The sequence below is a fragment of the Equus asinus genome, chromosome 20 (assembly GCF_041296235.1).
Source record: "Equus asinus isolate D_3611 breed Donkey chromosome 20, EquAss-T2T_v2, whole genome shotgun sequence".
Classification (NCBI taxonomy): Eukaryota; Metazoa; Chordata; class Mammalia; order Perissodactyla; family Equidae; genus Equus; species Equus asinus.
Window position 1 is genome coordinate 88,971,835 of NC_091809.1, and position 25,357 is coordinate 88,997,191.

At 39.2% G+C, this 25,357-nt stretch overlaps 2 protein-coding genes across 2 annotated transcripts; both read left to right on the forward strand.

Moving 5' to 3' along the window:
- Positions 1–604: 604 nt before the first annotated feature.
- LOC106830389 (olfactory receptor 52D1-like) lies at positions 605–1,555 on the forward strand. Its single transcript, XM_014839969.3, has one exon. It carries the CDS (start codon positions 605–607, stop codon positions 1,553–1,555), a length of 951 nt encoding a protein of 316 aa, XP_014695455.3.
- A 9,030-nt stretch (positions 1,556–10,585) lies between these two features.
- Positions 10,586–12,628, forward strand: LOC139041241 (olfactory receptor 52P1-like). Its single transcript, XM_070491522.1, is given in 3 exon segments — positions 10,586–10,657; positions 11,599–11,640; positions 11,642–12,628. Coding segments are annotated over 3 exon segments (1,101 nt in total).
- Positions 12,629–25,357: the final 12,729 nt, after the last annotated feature.

The window sequence follows — 25,357 nt, forward strand, 5'->3', positions numbered from 1 at the left end:
TACTTGTGAAGTTCCTGGATTAGTGACAACAGGCACTGTTACAACCCTTGGACTAAAGGGACAAGAGGAGGATATGGTTATAGGAGGAAACCAGAACCAGACAAGGCTTTTAGCATAGAGACTCAGCAAGCTCGCAACAACCCTGCTGGGAGGGAGCTGAAGGAATAAATCCTCGACCTGTCTCTAATATCCTGTTCATTTTTCCTATTGTCAAATCCATCTAGAAGTGGGAGGGCAGGGGAATCTGGTGATGTCCCAGTTCCAGTGTCCCAAGTCTCAGGACATGATGGAAAGTGGTGGATGGTAGACCAGAGGAAGATATTTTTATTATAGTTGACAATTTTCACATGTCAGAATATTTATGCAGCAGTGTAGAAGCTTCACTGGAGGATAGAAATCCTAGAAGGGGTCATATTAGTTACAAAGCTATTTTAGTGACCCAGCCAAGAAATGGGGAAGGCATGATTTGGAGTAGAATTGGTGGGAATGGAAAAAGGCAGGAAATCGAGTGGATATGTAGGAGGAATAAATGACATCTAGGATGACTTAATTTCATTTTCTAACCACTTTTAGAAAGATAAAGGCTTCTGTTCTCTGGATCATTATGCTCTCTGCATCTGTCCCCAATGACACCGCCTTCCATCCTTCTATATTTATTCTACTTGGAATCCCTGGGATGCAAGACCAGCACGTTTGGGTTGCCATCCCCTTCTGCTCCATGTATATCCTTGCTCTGGTTGGCAATGGCACCATTCTCTACATCATCACAAGGGATAGAACTCTGCATGAGCCAATGTACCTCTTCCTGTGCCTGCTTTCCATCACTGACCTGGTACTCTGTTCAACCACATTGCCCAAAATGCTAACAATCTTCTGGCTTAGATCCCACATAATTTCTTACCCTGGCTGCCTCACCCAGATGTTTTTTGTTCATACAGTCTTTGCCACAGAGTCAGCTGTTCTCTTGGCCATGGCATTTGACCGCTATGTGGCTATCTGCCGTCCACTTCATTATACATCCATCCTCAATGCCACAGTGATTGTGAAGATTGGTCTGGCATGTGTGGTCCGTGGCCTTCTCTTTGTTTTCCCCTTTGTCATCCTCATTGAACACTTACCTTTCTGTGGACATCACATCATCCCCCATACGTACTGTGAGCACATGGGCATTGCTAAGCTGGCCTGTGCCAGCATCAAGCCCAACACCATTTATGGTCTCACTGTGGCACTTTCAGTCACTGGCATGGATGTGGTCCTCATCACCACATCCTATGGCCTGATCCTGCAGGCTGTGCTGCACCTGCCCTCGAAGGATGCCCAATTCCGAGCATTTAGCACTTGTGGGGCCCACATTTGTGTCATTCTTGTCTTCTACGTTCCTGCCTTTTTTTCCTTTTTCACTCACCGCTTTGGCCACCGAGTACCTCCTCGTGTCCACATTGTACTTGCAAATCTCTATCTCCTCGCGCCCCCTGTTCTCAGCCCCTTGGTCTATGGCATTAACACCAAACAGATACGCCTAAGAATATTTGGCTTTTTTATGGGGAAGAGATAGCTATGCTTTCTACATACCTTGACGACCATGGGAAAAGTTATAATTAATGTCCTACCTTCTGCAGCACCTCTTATCCTGGGACTAGAGTTGCTGTTTCTGATAATCCCAGCAAGCCAGTATCATGTATTATCTTAGAGTATTTTAAAGTATTTAGAACAACTCATTTATACCTGCTACATGTACAGAATATCATTTTCCTGTCAAACTATTGTGTGGTCTGCTAATGCGCCTGTAGGTCTTGAATCTTCCTAGGGAAAAGTGAGGAGCCATGGTAGTACTTTTGACAGTAAGAGCCAGAAAAAGTTATTCTCTCTATGCACAGAAAACCAAGTGCTGGGGAACAGGGAAAGTAGTCAAAAAAGAACTATTTTCTAATAGCTTCATGAAATTAAGAACACACTCCCCCCTCACACACACACACACACACATTGACTGATTGATTGTTAGCACTTTTTTAGACCAAGTGTGTTTGCAGCAAGAGCATCAGCCCTAGGGCAGAAATGGCTGTGAGAGCCCAGGATCCTCTGGATCTGGGATTAGATTTTAAACAGATGAACGTAACTGCTGGGTGAAAGTGTGAGAAGTCTGAAAGCACATATATCAATGGGAAAGGCATAGCACAAGTTTCTCAAGGAATTACTTCAAAAGATGACACTTCGTAGCTAATATACTCATCTCATGACTGTTGACTTGTGCATTTTTCCTGATATGTGCAGCGATGAGCTTCATATGCAGATGATTTTGTGGGCCACTGTGGACTCACTGTGGAATTTTGTTTACCTCATTTAGTCGACAACACTTTGGGTATATAAGAATTCCCAGGACACAGATTTTCCTGCTAATGCTAGCCAGGGTAACCCAGGATAGTCAGGATTGACAAGTGTATTTCTCCAAACAGCTGGCCTTCATGCGTTATAAGTGTCAGATAAACAGAGGTAAAAAAAAAAAAAAAACTTATTGTGTTATTATAAAATACATGTAACATAAAAGTTGTCAGTTCAACCCATTACATTGTGCAAACATTACCACTATCTATTCTGAAAATTTCCAAAAATTTCATTAGCAAAAATAGAAACTCTGTAACCATTAAGCAATAACTCCTCATTGTTAGCTCAGCTCCGGCCTTGGAAATCTCTAATCTACTTTCTGAAGAGAACAAACCTTTTGCAAGAACCTTAGAAACTGCATTCATTTATTTACTCTTGTAGTTGAATATCTCATTCAAAAGCATGGTTCAGGGGGCCAGCCCAGGGGTGCAGCAGTTAAGCTCACACATTCTGCTTTGGCTGCCCGGAGTTTGCTGGTTCTGGTTCAGATTCCAGGAGTGGACTTACACACCGCTTGTCAAGTCATGCTGGGGCAGGCATCCCACATATAAAGTAGAAGAAGATGGACACGGATGTGAGCTCAAGGCCAGTCTTCCTCAGCAAAAAGAGGAGGATTGGCTGCAGATGTTAGCTCAGGGATAATCTTCCTCAAAAAAAGAAAAGTATGTATTGAGGATTAAATATATACTTGGCATACTAGACATTGAATTTCAGGAAATTCACACTCAAGGGAGAGAAAAAAGTAATTACAGCAGAATATGGTATTTGCAGAGACAAGGTATAAAAGATACTATTAGAGCAAGGAGGAAAATATGTATATGATAAGATAATTCTATTTTTTTCTCACAGTAAAGTAATCACTAATTTTATTATTTTTATAGTGAAGTAATCATTTATTTATGATCCATCCTCATTCTAATGCTTCTTTCCATTGGGCTGAGACAAAAATGTATAACCTGTTCATAACTTGAGTACATATTTTTAGTCTTCTCATGGTTCCTATGTTGAATAACTAAGCCATTTCTGTGAAAAATTCTTTCAAAAGTTAATTGTAATAAGGTACTTCCAGTATATTGGATAAAGGACAATTAAACAACTGTGACAACTGTCTCCTCTGTTGGAAATCATTGAAACTGACCAACCTAAGACCACCAGGAACATATCTATGGTCAAAAAGTTAAATTTACTGATTCTACTCTAGAAGAACCTTTGTGAAACCCATAATAGAGAGTTGGGAGGGGATTCTTATAGTTGTGAAGCTTTTTTAATGATTTTCAGAATAGATCTTGGAAGTTTGGGGGGTTCTAAATTGGATATGGTCAAGAAACAAGGGTAATTTGGTGATTGTATCTTAATATTTTTTACCAAGGAAATGTGAGAATAAATGTGGGCTGGGTCACATTGGTAAAGAAAAGGCAGTGACTCATGTTAGCCAGGAGAGCCAATTCTGGATTGGCCTTCTCTGTGTCTTCCAGATATTGTCACAGAGTGGCCTCTCCATGTGTTGATTATCTCCTTAGGCTTTGTTTTTGTTCATTTGGGAACGATATGGACTAACTGCTGGCAGGGATTTGTTTTTTGCTCTCTCTATTCCCCTTTTGCCCCAAAGTAGATAAGATCAGTCTGCAGAACGTTAATTTGTATGGTCCATACCCACACTGTTGTCAGAATTTTATTGATAGAAATGTTGTTCAGAAAACATAGCCTGAGTTAGTCCTGTATGTTTTTTTGTTAAAGGATAAACTGTTGAATTATCTGATATAACAATATCTATGCAATAGCATTTAAGATTCCAGACTGGGTACATTGAACAAATGCAATACAATTACCAGAAGCTAAATGATTATTAGTCCATGTAACAGGCTGTGGAGCCAGGAACCTATATCAACGAACTCAGGCCACAAGAAGCATGACAAAAATCCATTTTAGTATATTCTAGAGATCCAGGAGATTATTTCTTAAGTCTAGAGACAGTCTGTTTCACCTAAAATGTGCATTCACATAGGTGCAACAGAAAGTCCTAGATACAGTGAAAACATCCAGGCCAATGGGAAAATGGTTAGTTAGGAAGAAAAGAGAGAGAATTAGCCATAGATTAATATGGAAAAATGTTACACTTACACATTGGGGCAGGGGGTGGAGGGTAAGAAAGGTGATTGAAGTCCTATCACTTTTAAATAATTTTTAGGTTCATATCAATTTTTATTTCCCAATCACATTTTTGCATCTTCTGGCTGTACCCAAAGACAGACTGGAGTGCTTGAGCTCAACAGGTGTAAATTCCGCAACAGCCTTTTCCCTTTTTGGCGTGACTCTGGAAGTTTTCAGAGAGGAGATTTTTGAGTCTGATGCATGTTTACAAGCCTAATCACATCAATTAAAAAAAGCAGATCCTTGGCTACATTGTTTACTTTTTGTTTTTAGTGCTTCACAAATAAAAATTATTGTGCACATCAAAATCTCCCCCAAAGACTACCCATGGGGCAGCTTATAAGAGAGCACTGAGAGAGGATTTTTACAGAATTTTGCATTAGTCAGGTTTTCCAGGGAAACAGAACCAATAGTATATAATTGATTAGATAGATAGATAGATAGATAGATAGATAAAAGAGGATATTTATTGTGGGAATTGTCTCACTTAACTTCCCACAATCTGCAGTATGCAAACAGGAGACCCAGGAAAGACAATGGTGTGAAAAAGAAGAAGCCAATGGTGTGAGTTTCAGTCTGAGGCCTACAGCCTGAGAACCAAGAGCACTGAAGTTCAAGGGCAGGAGAAGATCATTGTTCCAGCTCAACCAAAGAGAGCAAATTGTCCTTTCCTCTCTATGTTCTATTCATGCCCTCAGGGAACTGGATGATGCATCCCACATTGGTAAAGTTAATCTTTACCAATTGTATGAATTCCAATGCTAAGTTCCTGCAGAAACACCCTCATGGAAACACCCAGAAATAATGTTTTAGCAGTTATTGAAGCAGCCCTTAGCCCAGTCAAGGTAACACATAAAATTAACCAGCACAAATTTTTATTGAGTTTGTAATTGTCCTTTTGCTACATTATTTTTAAAAAGAATAATGGAAACAGGGATGAATCTGGATTGGGAGTATTGGAATATCTATATCTATATATTCATAACTATGTATCCAATTTGTCTTATAAAAATGTTTAAATTTAATAATGCTAAAAATGATTTTAAAAGATGATAAAAAGATAATTACACCAATATATCCCATCCTGCATGCTCTTATTACAAAATGATCTTGACACTCTGCTGAGAGATAGAAGCTATGTTCCTTCTCCTTAAATATGGGCTGGCCTTAGTGACTTAATTCTAGGAAAAATAATGTGCTGGCAATGCTAATATGTGATTTGCTTCTGAAGCTGGGTTATAGAAGGAAATTCAGACTGCTTTTTCTCCTCCTTTCCCCCTCTGTCCCCTCTTCATTGCCCTCCTTCTCTCCTCCACTCCCCCGCTTCTGATTTCTCTCTCTCTCTCTCTCTTTTACATGTAAGTATTCCAGCTTCCTTGAAGCTGCCATGATATCATGTGGAGATGGAGAGAGATTAATGAGGATTTCTAGCTGTTCCATCACTTAGCTATTTAAATCCTCCTATCCCAGACACCAGATTCTGGAGGAAGTCAGTATTCAGATGATTCAAGAACCCTTTCTGAGGCCAAACAGAGCCAGCCTTTGAGCTGCCCCAGCCAGGACCCAGGGAAGCAGAAACAAACTTTCCCTTCTCAGCCCTAACATTTCAGATTCACGAGCAAAACAAAGGCTGTTGCTTTAAGCTGTGAAGCTTGAAGTGGTTTCCTACACAGCAATAACTGGAACAATGTCTAACATAAACAATTTTCCTTATGATTAATAATGGTCTAATAAAACTAAGAAAATGCTTGTCTACCCAATGTTTATAGTTACCTGAGGTTGGCCAAACTGCAAATCTGAGGGAATAGTTCTCCTAAGACCACCCTCACTTTGAACATCACCAACTAGTTCACATGACCCCGGGACCACCCCTACTTCAGAATAACTGGCTAAATATGTGGGGGTCGCCAAGATCACCCTCATGTTCAATAATTTTCTATAAAAACCCACAAAATTCAAGAAAGCACTGACTTATGATTAAAGTTTTATTATAACAAAAGACATGGATTAAATCACCAGAGGGATGAGATGCATAGAACATAGTCCAGGAAGGATACAAATGAGGAGCTTCTGGTCATCTTCTCCCTGTAGAGTCATGAATGGGTGCTACCTCCACTTGTCACCATTTGTGACTATACACAGAGTACTTCCAACCAAGGATGTTCACTTGAGCCTTTGGTGTCCAGAGTTGTTGGGGCTGCTTATATGGTGATTTTTATTCCCCAGACTCCCCAGGTCAGGCTATACCTGTAGTCTCCAGTTCTTCTTGACATCAGAACTAAGGTGATGTGACCCAAAGCTCCCATTGTAGATCATATTGATAGACTATCCAGTGGCCAAAGCCCCCAGGCAAAATAGAGGCATTCCTGTGAGACAGGACACTGCAAGGGCCTAGAGATCATCTCCCAGGAGCTGAGGAGCTGAGGGCAAAGGCCAGACCTCTCTTTGCATAAAGTTAATTTTTCACTACTGAATAGTACTTCTGAAATCTTTTGTTTGTTTGGTGTTTTATTTACATTTTTTCACTAATTTTGATCTGAAGGGTAGAAGAAAGAAGTTTCATTAAAATATGGTAGGATATATGTACACCTCCTCTAATCACTTCTATTAAATAATGTGCTAAAAATCCAAACTGACATGATAGGACAATAAAAAGAAAGAGTTTTAAGATCACAAAGGAAGAAATAAAAATATAATTATTAACAAATAACATGATTTTTCTACAGACGAAACCTATAAGACTCAAAAATAGATTTTTAGAACCAATGATATTTCAAGAAATTTGTTGAATTTGAAGAAACAAAACCCAAAAGTAATTAATTACATTGTCATATAAAGCCACCATTAGAAACAGATATTTTATGTTATGATTGATAATAGCAATGAAATCTAAGTAGTTATAATAAATATAATGGAAGTGTACATGGCTTCTATGTTAAAACAATTAAGAAAGGAATTAAAAGGTATTTTTAAAAGGTCAAAAAAGGTGCCAGCCTTGTGGCCTGGTGGTTAAGCTCGGTGTGCTCAGCTTTGGTGGCCTGGGTTTGGTTCACAGGTGTGGACCTACACCAATCGTCAACCATGCTGTGGCAGCAACGCACACAAAAAATAGAGGAAGATTGGCCACAGATCTTAGCTCAGGGCAAATATTCCTCAGCAGGAAAAACAAAAATGAAAGAAAAAAATGAAGATATATATTACAAAGTTCATGGATATGAAAACTGATAGGAAAAATAAAAATACTGAAAGATAAGGACTTGTGCTTATCAGAAGAAATATGGATAGCCAATACACTTATGAAACAATCCTCAACAATCTGAGTAATAAGGAAAATGCAATAAAAACCACTTTAACACCACTTGGATTGGCAAAATGAGACCAAATATCAGATAATACTAACGATTAGTAAGGATGTAGAGAAATAGGAGCAGTTATTTTCTGCTAGTGGGATACTAAATATGAATCAACCACTTTGAAGATAAATTCATAAATATTTAGAAAAGTTAGAGAGATGCATATCCTACAAACCAGAAATTTCACTTCTAAAATATAAGCCCAGGAGTCACACTGCACAAGTGAACAAGATATCCTTATATAAGGATATTAGTAACAAAATTATAATCATAAAAACGTTGCAAATAACATATATGTTCATCAAAGAAGAATGAATGAATTAAATATAGTATCTTCATTCAAATAAACAAATGAATTAAATGTGGTATCTTGACTCAATAAAATATAGCATTATCGTATGGTACCTGAAAATAATAGTAATAAGTACACTTTATAGGAATAATAAATACCTCACCAGACCTACATGCATCAACATGAATGTATCTCACAAATACAATGCTGAGCAAAAATCAAGCTGCAGAGACATGATGACTTTACGCCCTTTATATAAAACAAAAATATGCTTTAAAATTTATGATTTAATTTTTAAGATTCATATTTATATAGTGAAAGCGTAAAAAATATAACGTTATGAGAATTATAATGACACAATTCATCTCTGAAGGATAAGGAAAGCAAATGCCACATGAAAAGCTACACGGGAAGCTCTTACTGTTTTTTGTGATATTTTGTTTCTTAGTCTACATTGTGCATATATAGATGCATGAAATGTTATTCTTTATAACCTTCGTGTGTCCAAAATAGATTAAAGTAAATCTAGATTTGACACTAGAAGAAATAAAAAATTGTGAGTGATGTGAGAAATAAAGATATAATTATTACTATATAATTATATTATCTATGATCTATCTTTTCTCCAGTGTTTTGAGATATTGTCTTTATTATATAATATATTGCATATATACTTGGGTATTTGTATTGATGCTATTCTATTTAAATAATCTGTCTATTTCTGCACCACAGCCTCATTGTATAAAGTACAATTTTATAATACATTTTCATCTCTAGTAGGGTAAGTGCCATTCTGTTCTATCATTATTATCTTCAAATGTTTGTTCTTCCAATTTAACTTCAAAATCATTTTGTCAAGATTACAAGCAGAAAGAATCATTGAAATTTCTTTGGATTTTCCATGAATTTATAAATCCATTTAAGGAGAAGCTATAGCCTTTAAATGTAGGTGTGGTTTTGATGTTTATATAAACAAGAAAACAAAAAAAAATGTAATATCTTGTGAAATAGGATATATATTTACTTCATAAATTAAGTTATTTCCTTATTCATTCATTTATTTGACACATGTATGCTTACTCTGTGCCAAACATGATGCTAGTAATAGGGCTGCAGGATTTGGGGAGAAATCAGACCAGGGCTATTATCCCAGAGTTGTATGATTATCCAAAAAGTGAGGTTGAAAGCTGTGACTGAGGTGAGAGTCCTCTGGGCAATAATTTAATAGAACTTTTGGGGATAGTCTTCAAGAAAATTTCTCTAGAACTTGTATTCAGGTATTTGATAGGGCCAAGTATATAAAAATGGGAGAGCAGGGCAAGGATTAAATGATTATTTTGAGTTGCTACCTGTCATTATAAACCCATCAGACCACCTTGGGAAGGGGAGGAAAAAATGACTAAGTCTAAGATTTCTACATGTTATTAGAGCCACAGCTTTGTGCAGGGCATACTATGTGGGTGTGTCTATCAGCAGGTGCATTGTGCTTGCCTATTTAGGTTGATCTTTTCTTTCTGTTGATGTATTGATTGTTTATTTATTTATTTATTTATTCTGCCACTCACTTTCCTCTGCCACTGTTTCGCTCTTACTGACCCCTGGTTCTGAACAAAGTCTCCCCACAGGGCCTCTGTGCAGACAGAACTTGCACCTATCAAGTTTTAGAATCTGGCTCTCTGAATCCTGCTTCTGTTTAGTCTTTGAAAGATTTTGTGACTGTTTTGTTTCGTCTTGTGCATTTTGCAGTGGACTTGGCAAAATATTTTCTGAAGACTTTAATACCTTGCTTCCTCTGGACTAACTAGAGAAGAAATATGGTCACATTTGGACCAGAAGTTGAGAGGATGATGGGACACGGGAGGCTGTGGGGGCTGAAGGAGGAGGTGGGAATTGCAGAAAATATCCTAGGGAATGTCTACGGCAAAGCCGTTGCCCTGAGAAAAAGCTTAGAGTGAAAATAAGAAAGAGGCTAGGGATACACAGAACTTGAAGCTGCTAACACAGTGTTACCAGGGTATCCCACAACAGAGGTTGTACCTCTGTGCCTTCCTGAGCATGACTACTACTCCAGCCATTGAGTAAGGCCCTCCCTGGTTCTCACACATACGTATGCTTGGGAGTGAGAGCCTTCAGGATACCCTGCCAGGCCCTAATCTAGTTCAGACTCAGCTTTAACTTCACCTTCTCTTTCCTCAGGCTCCTCCCAGACTGGCAAAGACTGGAATATTCCCAGAATCCTTATGTCAACCAGCCTCATTTCCTGGGAAGTCAGGGAAACTCCAGGGTCAATTTTACTCATAATAGTACTGGTGCCTTGTGTGTGTGTGTTTGGGGAAGGAGGGAATAGCAAGGAGCTAATTCTGGGCACCCTGGGGACCTTTACTTAAGTTACTTGAAGGGACACATCATGGGTTCTGGGTACCCAAAGGTAGTGAGTGGAGAGATGCAGCGCCATGAATGTGCCCTCCAAGAGCTGTATGTATGTTTGCTAAGATACAGCTACATACATCTGTACACACGCACGCACATAGGTTTGAAGAAGGTGTCTGGGACTGGCTTCCCACTCTCACATCGCCTCACATTTAGGTAAGTGATTCTAGGTGAGGGTGGGCTTTATATTCACATTCTGGTAGCATATTCTCAGGTGCCCAGAAGCCCATCACCTGCTTCATTCCTGATCATTATTGTACAGTTCTCATAGAAAAGGTGCCCATAGGCCACATATCTATAGAAAATATTTGTTATTTAATTTTTGAATGAAGGATTCTGTTATAAGCTTTTTTTTTCCCTCTGCTTTTTTCTCCCCAAATCCTCCCAGTATATAGTTGTATATTTTAGTTGTGGGTCCTTCTAGGTGTGGCATGTGGGACGCCGCCTCACCATGGCCTGAAGAGCGGTGCCATGTCCGCGCCCAGGATCTGAACCAGCGAAACCCTGGGCCGCAGCAGTGGAGCACGTGAACTTAACCACTCGGCCACGGGGTTGGCCCCCTGTTATAAGCTTTTAAGTTACCTTTTTTCAAAAAAAACTTTTTGTTGACCTATTTGACCTCTTGGTTGCTGAGGGAGGATGTAATACTTCATCAGTTTTTCTTTGTATTTCTATCCAATTTTGTTTCACATACTTCAGGTTACATTATTTAAGTGGATATACATTCAAAAGTATACATAATATATTATTATAAATTTAATGGCATACTGTGTTAATGAATAATGAATCAATTTGTCCTTAATAAATCATTTATTATCAAATGCATTCTTTCAGATATTAATGTTGTTATACCACACTATTACTACCGCAAAACTACATCATACTACTATACTATATGATACATAATATCATTTCAGAATCATTTTTGTGAATCTTAATATTCCAATTCTTTTTTCTACTTTGAAAATCTTGATTCCTCTTTAAATTGAGGCTCATGTAGTTACTTAATTACTCTTCTCAGGTACTTCACCAGGGTGCCACCATGACTGCTTGCAATGCCACCCAGGGCCATCCTTCTTCCTTTATTCTCCAAGGCATTCCTGGGATGGAGGACAAACACAGATGGATATCTATCCCCTTCTCTTCCATGTACTTCATCACCATCCTTGGGAACTGTACCCTCCTTTTCACCATCTCAACAGAGCGCTCACTGCATAAGCCCATGTTCCTGCTCCTCTGCATGTTGGCCCTCACAGACCTGGGCATGTCCACAACCACCATTCCCAAGGTGCTGTGCATCTTTTGGTTTGGCCAGAGTGAGATCAGCTATGAAGGCTGTCTGGTCCAGCTGTTCTTCATCCACTCCATCTCTGCTTTGCAGTCTGCCATCCTGATGACCATGGCCCTTGACCGTTATGTGGCCATTTGTGAGCCCCTGCGCTACGCTACCATCCTTTCCAATAGTCGCATTGGGCTCATTGGCCTAGTGAGTTTAGTGAGAGCCACCCTGTTCATTCTCCCCATGCCCATCCTCCTTCAGCAGATGCCCTTTCATGCCAAACATGTCATCCCCAGCACCTACTGTGAGCATATGGCTGTGGTGAAGATGGTGTGTGTGGACACTACAGTCAACAGGATATATGGTCTAGTGGTGGCCTTGTTGGTTGCTGGGCTAGACATCTCAGCTATTGCCTTATCTTATGTGCTAATCATCCGGGCTATAATGCGGCTCTCTTCTAAGGAAGCCCACCACAAAGCAGTCAACACCTGCACCACACACATCTGTGTCATGCTTGTCTCTTATACTCCCTCACTATTCTCTTTTCTCACTCATCGCTTTGGCCGGGGAATTCCACCCCATGTCCACACCATTCTTGGCAGCCTCTACTTCATTGTACCTCCAATGCTCAATCCTATTATTTATGGAGTGAAAACCAAGGAGTTTAGGGACAAATTGGCCAAATATGGGTGCTGGAGAAAGGAGCTCATGACCCTTGCTCATGGTCAGAAACCTGTCTGATTATCCAGCAGTGGCGGATATGAGGAAAAAATGTTAAGTGGATGCAGTTGCTGGGGGAATTGGATAGTGGTAGAAATAAGTCATATTGGCAGATTAACTGCCATAATCCTTGGACAGAGAGGCTAAGACATAGGGGACCTCCCTGTTCTCACTAATTCCAAATCAAGGCAATTATCTCCTATGAAATGAAAATAATGATATATTCTCTCCATACCTGACAGGGTAGTTGGGTAAATTATATGTGACAATGTATGTAAAAGCACTTTGAATAACAATATGCAGTGAACACATGTGAAATGGGGTGGAATGTTTCCATATGCAAAGAACATAAGAGCAAACAATAACTTGCCCACCACTTTGCCAAGGCAAGGCCAAGGTATGTGTAGACGTGGGTGTGTATTTCTATTTTTGTGTTTAAGGAGAAGTGGGAAGTGGAGATTGTTTGGAGGGAGTGAGAAGGGACAGGGAAAATACAATATTGTACTTAGAGTCACTATTTTATTATCCCTGCTGCAGAAGCCTACATTTGGGCAGCGGGACTTGTTGCTTCCTTATAGAACTAGGAAATATGAAGAGGAAACATCTTCAATTCCTAGAGAAATTCAGAGGAAATGTAACAATGGGGAGCTCCTAAGCTTAAAAGGTTGATACGCATTTTAACTAATTTTGTGCTTGTAAAAGCTCCTAAGGTCAACTCTCCCATTTGTCTCAACTAATTCCAGCATCTGACAAAAATCTCTTACAAAGAAACAATTCTCAGAATGTTTTGTTAATGGTTATAATAATAAAAGTCACATTTATACAGGAAATCTTTGGTTACAGACCTCTGCAGGGCAATTTCTCTGGAGTCCAGGAAGAAGTCACAAACAAGTACTTACGGCAGCCTCGTGGAGCTGAGATCTTGTGCCCAGATATGGGACTTCATTAAGTTCAGGGGTTATTGCTTATCACTTCTAGACAATGATTTGGGATATCATGACATATTTTAAGATGCACTAAATTTGAAGCCAGAAAGATTCTAGTGATTTCCTTACATTGTAGAACTAACATATGAAGGCAGTATTCAGTGAAAAAGACACCTACCTTTAAGGCCACATGGCCACTATTTAAAGTAGATTCTTACAATATTCAAACCAGAGGAAAATAAATGAAACTTCTCCAGAAGGTGGTACCAGCTATAACAAATATTAATAAAGGCTTCCAGTACACTGAGCAATTCAACAACAAGGGTTGAGAAAGATGAGATATTTCAGAGCTTGAAATAAAGGGCACAACCTTCAGGAGGAAAAAAATTGAGAATTGACTAGGAAGTGCCTTTTCTATAAATGGACAAAACTCACAGGAGCAGTAATGATTGAGGAACAGAGTACTGCCTATCACCTACCTGAAATGAATGCCAAGAGTAGCTATTTAACCCACTACAAACATACAGACCCCCCAAAAAAAAACTCTCAACAAAATATTTTGTAATTATTAACTTAATGACAAATAGGTAGCAGGTTGTGAAAAGGCCTGAGGCACTCATTACCTACAAGCTGTGGTAGGCACAAAACTTTCTTTCCGCTAAGACCTGAGAGTGAATTCTTTTTCGTCTGATTTAAATGGAATTCAGGTAGAGAAGCAGAGCCCATATGCTACAAAACATTTTCTACCTCTCATATTTATTTTATTGTCCTTTTGTTTTTTGGTGAGGTATTTTGTAAATATTAGAAGTCTATTTTTACTGAAATTATGGGCAAAAGTTTTATTAACACTGGAACATAATGCATATTGTGATAATTGTGCCGACAAAGCTGGGAGCAGCAGCTGATTCTGGGAATACTGAAGGAACTGAGAAAACAGGAAGGAAGGCTGACCGTGTCTATTCTTTCTTTATTGGGCTTTTTCTTTCTTTTTTTGGGGGGCGGGGAGGTGAAGATTAGCCCTGAGCTAACTACTGCCAATCCTCCTCTTTTTGCTGAGGAAGACTGGCTCTGAGGTAACATCCATGCCCTTCTTCCTCTACTTTATATGTGGGACACCTACCACAGCATGGTGTGACAAGCAGTGCCATGTGCACACCCAGGATCCGAACCGGTGAACCCTGGGCTGCCGAAGTGCAGCATGTGCACTTAACTGCTGCACCACAGGGCCAGCCCCCTTTTTTCTTTCTTTAAATATGCTACTAATCTATGATTGATTGTTTTTATGCAGTATGAACTTGATTGCTCTCCTGTGGGCCTGCTGGAAATGTGACAGATTGATACTGAACCTAAAGTGAGTTTGCTCACCCATTGCACGGCAAGCCAATCTCTGACACTGGGTGTAGTGGAAGAAAGTAGGAATTTTATTTTTGCACAGCACTGAGGAAGGAGAGAGGGCAGCTAACACTGAAATCCCAAACTCCCTGAAAAGCTGAAAGGAAGGATTTTTATCTGGGGTTTTAGGTAGGGGACAGGGAGCATATGGCCTTGCTCTTCAGAGCTTTCCCACCAGCCTGTCTTTGGCCTTGAGACTACTTGCAGAGAGGAGGGAGCCCATGACCTTGCTGATCAGCAGCTTCCCCACTAGCCTGTATCTCTTTGCAGGGAGGAGATGATCCAGGTGCTTGTCCTTGGCAGTGTCTGTCTCCATGGAGGATAGTGGATTCTGGATCCAGGAAGCCAGAGAGTAAGCAGGAAATGAGTGTTTTGGTTTTAACCCCATATATGCTAGGTTTAATGTGGGGAAACTGATATCAGAGTCAGTATCAAGATGACATTAATATTAACTAGTTTTTCTTCTCATGCCTATAGAATTGTTCCTAGTCATGAAAAAATGAGAAAAATGTTCATATGTTTGATATTTTGGTAAAGTTTACATCACTTCCTGCTTGTCTATTAGGTATTTGGAGGTTGAATTAATGCAGGTCCACTTCACTTTCATTATCCCCATTATATTTGGAGAATTTATGACTTGAAATGGTCCCAAGCCCCAAATAAATTATAAGGATTTATACAAATAATTATATAATAGTAGTTATATAAGTAAATAAATAATTTCTAATAAATTATGACTAGAGATTAGGGTATTGGAAGAGATTTTGTCAGCATTAAAGAGTCTAAACCCGGGCTCTCCGGAAAGCAGAGCCTAAGACAAGAGCTTGCATAGAGGTGGTTTATTTAGAAATGTGATCACAAGGCATGGGTGTGCAAATAGGCGGAGTGAAACAGGAAAGGAAGAAAAGTTAATGCAAGGATTTTTAATCAGTTGCACTTTGATAGTGGAGACTGATGTTCAACCCTGCCAGGACCATCCAAAGAATCTTTTGAAATACATTTCAGAATTGTCTTTCCCAGGAGAAGAAATGATTTTATCCAATGGCTCATGTGGCGCTCATGGCCTGCCCAGCAGGTGTTAACTCACCCATAGTTCCAGGTTGTGTATGCATGAGGGCGGAGCTGGTTGCTGGAGGCATCCCAAACCATGGAGTTGGGGAAGCTCTATGCCAAGAAGCTGCAGGTACTGAGCACGAGGGCTTCTGTCTAATTACTCCTGCATGGAACTGATATGATGTTGACCAAGGGAATTATGAAGTGGCATGCAAGCATTGTCTAATGAAACAATCTACATCACCAAGACCTCATAGTAAGCTGTGGACTTTCTTTGAGATGAATAAGGGGCTCACCCTTTGAATGCATCCAATCGAATTAGTATTTTAATTTTCCAAATTTTAGTAATGAAATTATCCCTCTCTATTAAGATAAGTCAATTTTCACAATTGCAGCCAACTCAGGTAACCCAGAAGATATTCTTTAAAAAATACTTAAAAGGATTCCTAGAAAGAAAAGAGCTTCTATAGATGTGCGCTCTTTTACTTAACCCTTCTTTCTTTCTGAATCTTTTTTTTACACAGAACTAAATAAGAATGACTCTTTTTTTGCTATCTATTTTTCCGTTGTTAAAATAGTACATGTACATGGTAAAAGCAATCAAATGTGACAGTATATACAATGCAATGTAAAGGTCTTCCTTCTACTTCTACATGCTCCCAATACCAAGAAGTAAATCTTTTAAACAAGTTTATGTATACTCTCATAATTACCTCATCTATTTAAAATATAAATGCATATATACAAGCATTTACATATATTTCCCTTTTCTTACAAATATGACTACACCATTCCCATTCTTAGATATTTATTTAGCTTTGATCTTCAACTTGCAGCAGGTTGTTTTGTTTTTTATTTTAACTTGATTTCTCTCTTTGTCGCTGGTTGTGAATTCTCTTTTCCTGCCTCTGGACGTGGCCAAGTGGTGTTTTCTTTGTTTTTATTTGGTTCATCCAGTCCTGGACTTTTCCACTTTGGTTCTTTTGTAAGTAGCACTTCCCTGCCCATAGTGCATTCTCCTCCTCCACAAATGAGGCAAAACCAGACCCAAATGAAGTAAAAAATAAAGAAACATGAAGCTGTAGCATCTCTTCCCTTTGGCTCATCATGTCCCAAGTCACTGTTTTCTATTGAGAAAGACAATGTTCTCCTCTCCCACTGCTGGGCTCCTTTTCCTACAGCTCTTTTTGCATTTTTCTTCCATTTTAAACTATGCGCCATTGTGAGCTCTTGCTCTATTTAAATAGAAATAAAGGCAGCACTTCACACCCCTCTCCTGAGAGTCTTCCATGTTTGTGCAGGAGAGCTGACTTCTTCCTAGGAACTGTGAGCATTCTTTTTTTTGTATCCTGTAGTGACAAATGAAGCTTTCTGAGCTTACTTTGTTTAGAGCGTATTTTTTTTTTTAAAGATTGGCACCTGAGCTAACAACTGTTGCCAATCTTCCTTTATTTTTTTCCCTGCTTTTTCTCCCCAAGTCCCCCAAAACATAGTTATATATTTTACTTGTGGGTCCTTCTAGTTGTGACATGTGGGACGCCACCTCAGCATGGCCTGACGAGCGGTGCCATGTCTGCACCCAGGATCTGAACTGGCGAAACCCTGGGCTGCTGAAGCAGAGCTTGCGAAGTTAACCCCTTGGCCCCTGGGATGGCCTCCTAGAATGTATTTTTAAGTAAAAGTTGACTTCTGCTTGTGTGATATAAAATTTCATATTATGAGACTGAATATGCTTTTCCTAAACATACCTACCATCAGTTTAAAATGGAATTTTAGGTGAGTGTTTTCCATCTCTATTTAAGATACTACTGCTTTGAAGTTCTCTTCTTAAAGCTTTAGTCTCTGTGGCTGTTTTAATAGACCAACACATCTGAGAACATGCTAGCATATTTACAACTTCTCAACTTTGGTTACCGTAAGAAAACAAAAGATACTTATCTAGCTAGGTGTCTCATTGCATTTTGCCTTATTATTTTTGAAATTTCATATTCTTGGATCTTGGAGACTTACATGCCAGCAACTGTATCAAAACATTTCAATAGTCAATTCTGTGGCAATGATGACTGAAGATAGACCCATATATTTAATTCTGAATCTCAGAAACTGAGACTTTGAATATGTGTAACCAATTGAGGTCCTATTGTTCAAATGGTCAGTACTATAGCTTTTGCTCTATTTTCCTTTGTTTCTTTATTTTTTTTAACCTTATAAAGCTCAATGCAAAAATGATACTCTGTTCTTAGGGAGTTCTCAGAGTTTATATATTATAGTTCTATGGAAGAAGCTATAAATTTGATTCTTTGTTGAATGTGAGCGGTATAGAGGACAGAAATTGAGTGTTTAAATATTAATTCAAATAGTTAATAGAAGAATGGAAAGTATAGTCAAACAGGTCATGCAAAACACTACTGACCATAATGGGAAAAACTCCAGCAGAGTTCAATAAATTTCAATATGAACTGTGGGCTCTTAATATCAATTGTAATGTAGCAGGGCTCTCTCAGAAGTGGTCTGATTTCATTGAAGTTCCACTTTGGATATCTGAGCTACATACCTAGAATTTGAGCAGAGAAAGTTTAAGCAATGGTTGACTGGTGGAAAAGAAAAATAATTTCAATTTGTAACAAGTCTCCTCTCATGTTATTTTATTTGAATAGTCTGATATTTGCTTAAATATCATGTTTATGACAGAACTAGTTAACTTTGTAATTAGATTTTATGAAAAGGTTATTTTTAGTTTTTAGTAACACAAATCATCATGACATCTTGCCTATCTAATATAATCAGACCTTGTTGTTTAGATAACCTAGAATCTTATAAACTAGAATTAGGGCATTGACATCTGGATGAATGCTACAGCTTTAGGACCACTATAAATCCAGAGTTACAACATTCTACTTTTTTAGCTAATTACAAAGTGACATTAGGAAAAATGCATCCTTAGGATAAGATAAGTGTTTTACATGTCTTCTGTGGAACAAGATATACAGTCATGTGCCACGTAATGACATTTTGGTCAATGACAGAGCGCATATGAAACAGTGGTCTCACAAAATTAGCACCATATAGCCTAGGTGTATAGTAGGCTATACCATCTACATTCGTGTAAGGATACTTTATGATGTTTGCACAACAATTAATTGACCTAATGGCACATTTCTTAGAATGTATCCCTGTTGTTAAGTGCTGTGTGACTGTATAGTGAATGTTAAACAAGAAATAACTTCTATGGGCAAAATTGCATTGTAGTTTACAATTTACACAAATGTGAAGACTATTATAAATTTTTATTTGTTCATTTCTTTAATAATATCTCTTAGCAAGTGTTCCATATCAGCACAAATAGACCTGTTTTATTATTTTTCATGGGTCTATAGTATTCCTTTGTATGTTTGTCAACATTTATTTAAGCAGTCACATTTTGATGGACAAAGGTTTGTTTCCAGGCTTTTGTTGCTTAAAAAGATCATGAGCGTCTTGTTATATTGACATTTTTTTGGAAAATGGCAAGTATTATTTATGCATAAATACATAGAAATGGAATTATTAGAGAAAACACTATGTGTATTTTTTATCTTCTTTTTGCAGCACTTTCTGCCTCATCACCAAAATATACTACATGAAATGTAAGCTTTCAAATAAAATGTATAATATAAATGTCCCCTACCCCGCCACCATCTAATGTCTGGTAATAGCTGTCATGTGTTTTAGTTTCTTAGAGCTGCTGTAACAAATTACTACAAACTAGGTAGCTTAAAAGTGCAGTTTTTTCTCTCACAGTTTTGGAGGCTACAAGTCCCAAATCAAGCTGTCAGCAGGGCCGTGCTCCCCTGAAGTGTCTTGGGGATATTCTTTCCTTGCCTCTCTCTTAGCTTCTGATGGTTGCTGCCAGTTCTCAGTATTCCTCAAAGACATATCACTCCAACCTCTGCCTCTGTCATCATGTGGCGTTCTCCCTGTGTATCTCTTCACATCATCTTCCCTTTGTGCCTATCTGTGTCCACATTTCCCTCTTAAAAAGACCTCAGCCACTGGATTAGGTCCCGCCTCAAACCAGTATAACCCTATCTTAACTTGAGTACATGGGAAAAGAATTTATTTCCAAATAAGGTCATGATCTGAAGTTCTGAACGGACATATAGTTTGGGGGAACACTACTCATTCCAGTACAACATGTATGTATCTGTTCAGATCTACTCTTTATGTAAACGCAATTCTACAAGTGTTATTAGCACAAAATGGAATCATGTTTATATATATTACTTTATAATGTATTGTTTAGCCTATTATTATGAACATCAACCCATGACAGCATAGATTCACCTCACTTTTTTTTTTTTGACTACTGTTTCATAGTATGCTTTAACCAGTCCTGGATTGGTAGACATTTGGATTAATTCTAATTATTCATTTTTATAAATAATGTTATAGCCTTAGAGGAGGGGTTGAAGAACTATGGCCTATAGGCTAAATTTGACCTGATGCTTATTTTTAAAAATAATGTTTTATTTGAGTACAGCAAGATCCATTTGTTTGTATATCATTTATAACTTCTTGTACACTACAGTAGCAGTCTTGATTAGTGTGAGAGACTATTATTACCCAAAAAGCTAAAAATGTTTACTGTCTGAAACTTAACAGAAAAAGTTTGCTGACCCCTTCCTAAGAGAAACCTGGAATCAGAGAGAGAATATGAGAATGTGGAAAATAGTTACTTGGAATTTCATTTTCTTTTGCCCTCCAAATTCTATTCAGTGTCCTATAATGGCCATATGAATGTGCCTTGCATATATCCTATGATGGGAAGCCTAATTGGCTGAAGGACCTAACTCCCACCATTTGAAATTCATCATTGCATTTGTACCAAAGTGATGTCTCCCATTGGCTTCCCCCATCAGTGAATGAGTGTGGCAAGGATGCTGAGGAAGAGCTATTCCTGGGGGATGTGGCAGGCTTCTTAGTCAATTGATTTTGACTTTGCATGGCAATCTAAGATACTTCCATCCAGCCCTTTCTCTCTTTCTCCTTAACTTGGGGTTAGGTTTGTATCTGGTCTGACTGATTGCCCAGTCTACACCGGTTTTCCATTTTCTTTCACACAGATATTTCTTCAAATAAATGCTTATGTGTTAAATTCCATTTTTGCATCTGCTTTGCAGAGGACCCAGACTGATACAAGTAACACTGAGGGTGATACAAGTGGTAAGATAGGGAATTCGGACTGGCAGAGGATGCTGTCCTGATTGGTAAGTGGGACAGGATAGTAACTGGGAAGAGGCAGTGTTTCAATTGCTAAAGATTTTACCATTGGTGGGAAATTTTGTGTCAAGCACAATTATGCAAACATTTGAAAAATATGGAGGAAGCAGTGCCTACAGTGACAAGAGTTTCCTGATTCAGGGGAACTTGTTTTGATGCCCTGTAGAAAAATAGCAAACTAAGTGCCATTAACAAGCACTTAGTAGCTGAAAGTGAAAACCAGAGAGCCTCAGTGGTGGTAGGATATGAAGAGAACTTCAGCTTTTATAAAGCGGAAGGGCAGACACAATTGAATGGGCAGCTGGAGACTATTTGTGAGAGTTGAAGGGCTCAAGGGATGGTTGAGCATTCAGGTGAAGCAAGTCTGTTATCAGGGTCCTGGTAGAGAACACAAGGAATCTGGAAAACTTGGACAGAGGCATTAAGATCTGGGTGGATGTTCCTGAATAAGATGACTCAATAATCTCCTTTGGACCTTCTGGACATACAGAGATCCCTGAAAAGACCCAGGACTACTTCTGCGCTAGAAGATGCTGCCAAAGACTCTGTCCTAAAAGACCACAGGCTCCCCTCTCATTACATACCTCCTCCTCCTCTCCTGAATGCCAGGCTAAGCAGGGCTGAATCACTGCATAACACAGCGGGATACATTCTAGAATTCATATGAGAAAAGAGAGACCAGATATCTAAAGAATTAGAAGATCTAGCTGGCATGTATTGGTAGGAGGTGGGGCAATCTCTGGGATTGAATTTTGAGGGTGCTTGATCAAAGGTGTTGGAACATAAGGATAGATGGGCAACAATGAATTTACTTTCTTGGGAATGGAACTTATCACATGTAAGTGTTTTCTATTTCTGCATACAAAAATCACCACAAACTGAGCAGGGAAATTCTACCTGGATTTCCTTGACTAGGTTTTAAGTCCTAGAAATAAGCCTTCCTGGCTCTTGGCTCCACTTTGTGGGCTTTTAGTTCTACCTTCTGGACTCATAGTTCCACCCTCTTAGTCATCCTTACTTTTTCATGAATGGTAGCATGTAACTACTTTGTAACTGAGTAGTTTATCAGTCTGTTTTTGCCAGCAGAATTTTGGAGGTTCAAGGACTTCCTTTAATTTTGACCCTAATCAGCAGGAGGAGGTAGGGCTGCCTTTAAACACTGTCAGCAGAAAAGACTCATATGAAATCAGGTGATTTACTTGGACACCTACTGGTACTCTCTTGCCCCGTGGTAAGACTAAATGAATATGTGTAGTCATCCTGAATTTAAAATATATGACTATTAAGTTTTTAGACACTTCAGAAATGAAGTTTTGGGTCACACAACTGGGTAAACCACAATACCTGCCTCAGAGATAACTAATGGTGAGGGAAGTTTAGAATGGAGAGTGGAAGAGGGCAAAGATGAATGTTAGTCGCAGCCCTGAGATCACTTGCAGAGGCAGTGGCTAGAGTTCATCCCACTAACTTCTTCTGAGTTTTCCCTCAGGGAGAAAGGCCTTTGGGAATCATGTAGAAGCAGCATCCTGAACCTACATGGAGAAGTAAATCTGTGTTCTACAAAGAATGGATTATGGCAGCCTGGAGAATGTTGCTCGTGGACGTTGTACTACATGGAGACTTTGTACTACTTGCAGAATTGACCAAGGGCCCCACTGCTTACCAAGGTCATGCCTACCAGAGGCTGCTTTAGGCAATAGCTGAGAATCTGCCTAGAGATATTAAGGGCAGACTCACACCTGGAAGGTAACAATAAAGTCTGATGACTTTAGCTCAAAGATCCCTCAATGATTTTGCTGCCAAGAAGTATAGACTGCTTCCACACAACTTTCTCTCCCTCCTTCAATCAGGATCAAACTTGAATTATAGTCTGTTGGTTTTCCCAGCCTACTCTTAACGTTTCCCTAGTTTTTTTCCACACAGATGTTTCCACTAATAAAATTCTTACGTGTTTAATCACGTCTTAGAGTCTCCTCTGAGGATCCAGACTAACATAGCTCCTTTGGTCAAACCCATAAGAAGGTAGATGTCAATGGACAGTGGGTGACACATTCCATCAAAGCCAACTACTAGGGGCACAGTATGTGTCTTAGAAGAGTAGAAATTGGATGGAGGTGGGGTTGGGCATTAAAAACAGAATAATTAGGAGGGGGCGGAGCAAAATGGCGGGGTGAGCTGACCCAGGATTCTCTCCCCTCCAAAATACAACAAAGGATTGGAAGAACTAAATTTCAGAGAATAAACATAATGCCAGCTCGTTAGAGACCTACAATACCAAGAAGGTGGAGATCATAACCTTGCTTACACCTTCAGAGGCACTGGAACGGTAGGAGAGAACATTGCTCCCTCCCCTAGAGTCTGCGATCCCTGCGGTGTGGGTCGGGAAGGGGGGGGGAGGGGGGAAGGGGGAGAGGGGGGGGGGGGAGGGGGAGGGGGAGGGGGGGCGGGGCCGTGCGACCGGGGGATCATCCAGGACTCCTGCCGCTGATTCAGTGGAGACCCGCTGACAGGGGGGAAAGCTTCCAACTGTGGGGACCCTACAAATCAAGGGCCTTGGGAGACCAGAGAACAAAACTGATCTGAACCCAGACCGGCACGTGGAACAGCCCCTCCCCCCTAACAAAGCCAGTGGGCGCAGCCATCTTGCCCCAAGGCGGAGAGCTAACACGCCGCTCTCAACCCCCATCTAGTGGCGACAGGCTGTAACTGCAACTGAATTCTACCACCATGAGAAAAAAACGCTCCTCTATCTTCCAGCAATTTATAAAAGCCCCAGACCAGAAGGAAAACAATAAAAACACAGAATTAAGTCCTGAGGACTTGGAATTAGGTAAACTAAGTGATAATGAATTCAGAGCAGCTATAATCAAAAAACTCAATGAGGTAGAGAGAAAGATAGAGAAACAAGCCAAGTTCTGGAGTTACTTCACAAAAGAGATTGAAATCATAAAGAAGAATCAAACAGAATTACTTGAGATGAAAAACACAATGGACCAGATAAAACAGAATACAGATTCCCTGAATGCCCGTGTAGACAACCTAGAGGAGCAAATCAGCATAATTGAGGACAGACAGGCTGAATGGCGCCAGACAGAGGAAGAAACAGAACTAAGAATTTAAAAAAATGAGGAAAATCTCTGAAAGATAATGGATTCAATGAGGAGTAAGAACATAAGGATCATAGGAATTCCCGAGAATATGGAAAAGGAAAATGGAGCAGAAAGTGTGCTTAACGAAATTATTGAAGAGAACTTCCCAAATCTAGGGATCAACGGAGAAATGTGTGTAGAGGAGGGTTTTAGATCTCCTAGATTTATCAATGTAAAAAGACCCACCGCAAGGCACATAATAGTAAAGTTGGCAAATAGGAATGATAAGGAAAGAATACTCAGGGAAGTAAGAAAAAAGACAGAGAATAACCTATAAAGGAGCTCCTATCAGACTGTCAGCAGATTTCTCTACAGAAACCCTACAAGCTAGGAGAGAATGGAGTGATATATTCAAAGCTTTAAAGGATAAAAACCTTCAGCCAAGAATACTCTATCCAGCAAGAATTTCCTTCAGATACGAGGGAGAAATTAAATCTTTTCCAGACAAACAAAAGTTAAGGGAATTTGTAACTAAAAGCCCTCCATTACAAGAAATCCTCAAGAAGGCTCTCATACTTGAAAAAAGAAAAAAAGGGAGAAAGGGGACACAATCCACAGACTAGGGAGACTGATGGATAGAACCAGAACAGGATAGTAAATATTCAACTATAGCATTAGGGTAAAGGTAAGGAAACTACCAAAACAAGGACGATCTTAGCACTCTAACTACAAATTAATAAGATGAGTTGGAATAAAAAATGAAAATAATTATTTAGGAGGGGAAGAGCAAAGGGTCTAAATCAGTATTGGTCGAGTAAGTAAGAGACCACCAGAGAATAGACTATATTATACATGAGATTCTAAATACAAACTTCAAGGTAGACACTAAAATAAAGTACAGAACAGAGTCACAAACCATAGATAAGGAAAAATCTAAGAAACCCAGCATAAGAAATTGCAGTATTAAATGGGTAGTCTAAAGCACACAGGAAAACAAGATAATGAGCGACAGATTGACAGTATTAAGTCCA

Excerpts from the sequence above, each read along its gene's own strand:
- LOC106830389 (XM_014839969.3), top strand. The coding sequence starts at position 605 with ATGCTCTCTGCATCTGTCCCCAATGACACCGCCTTCCATCCTTCTATA.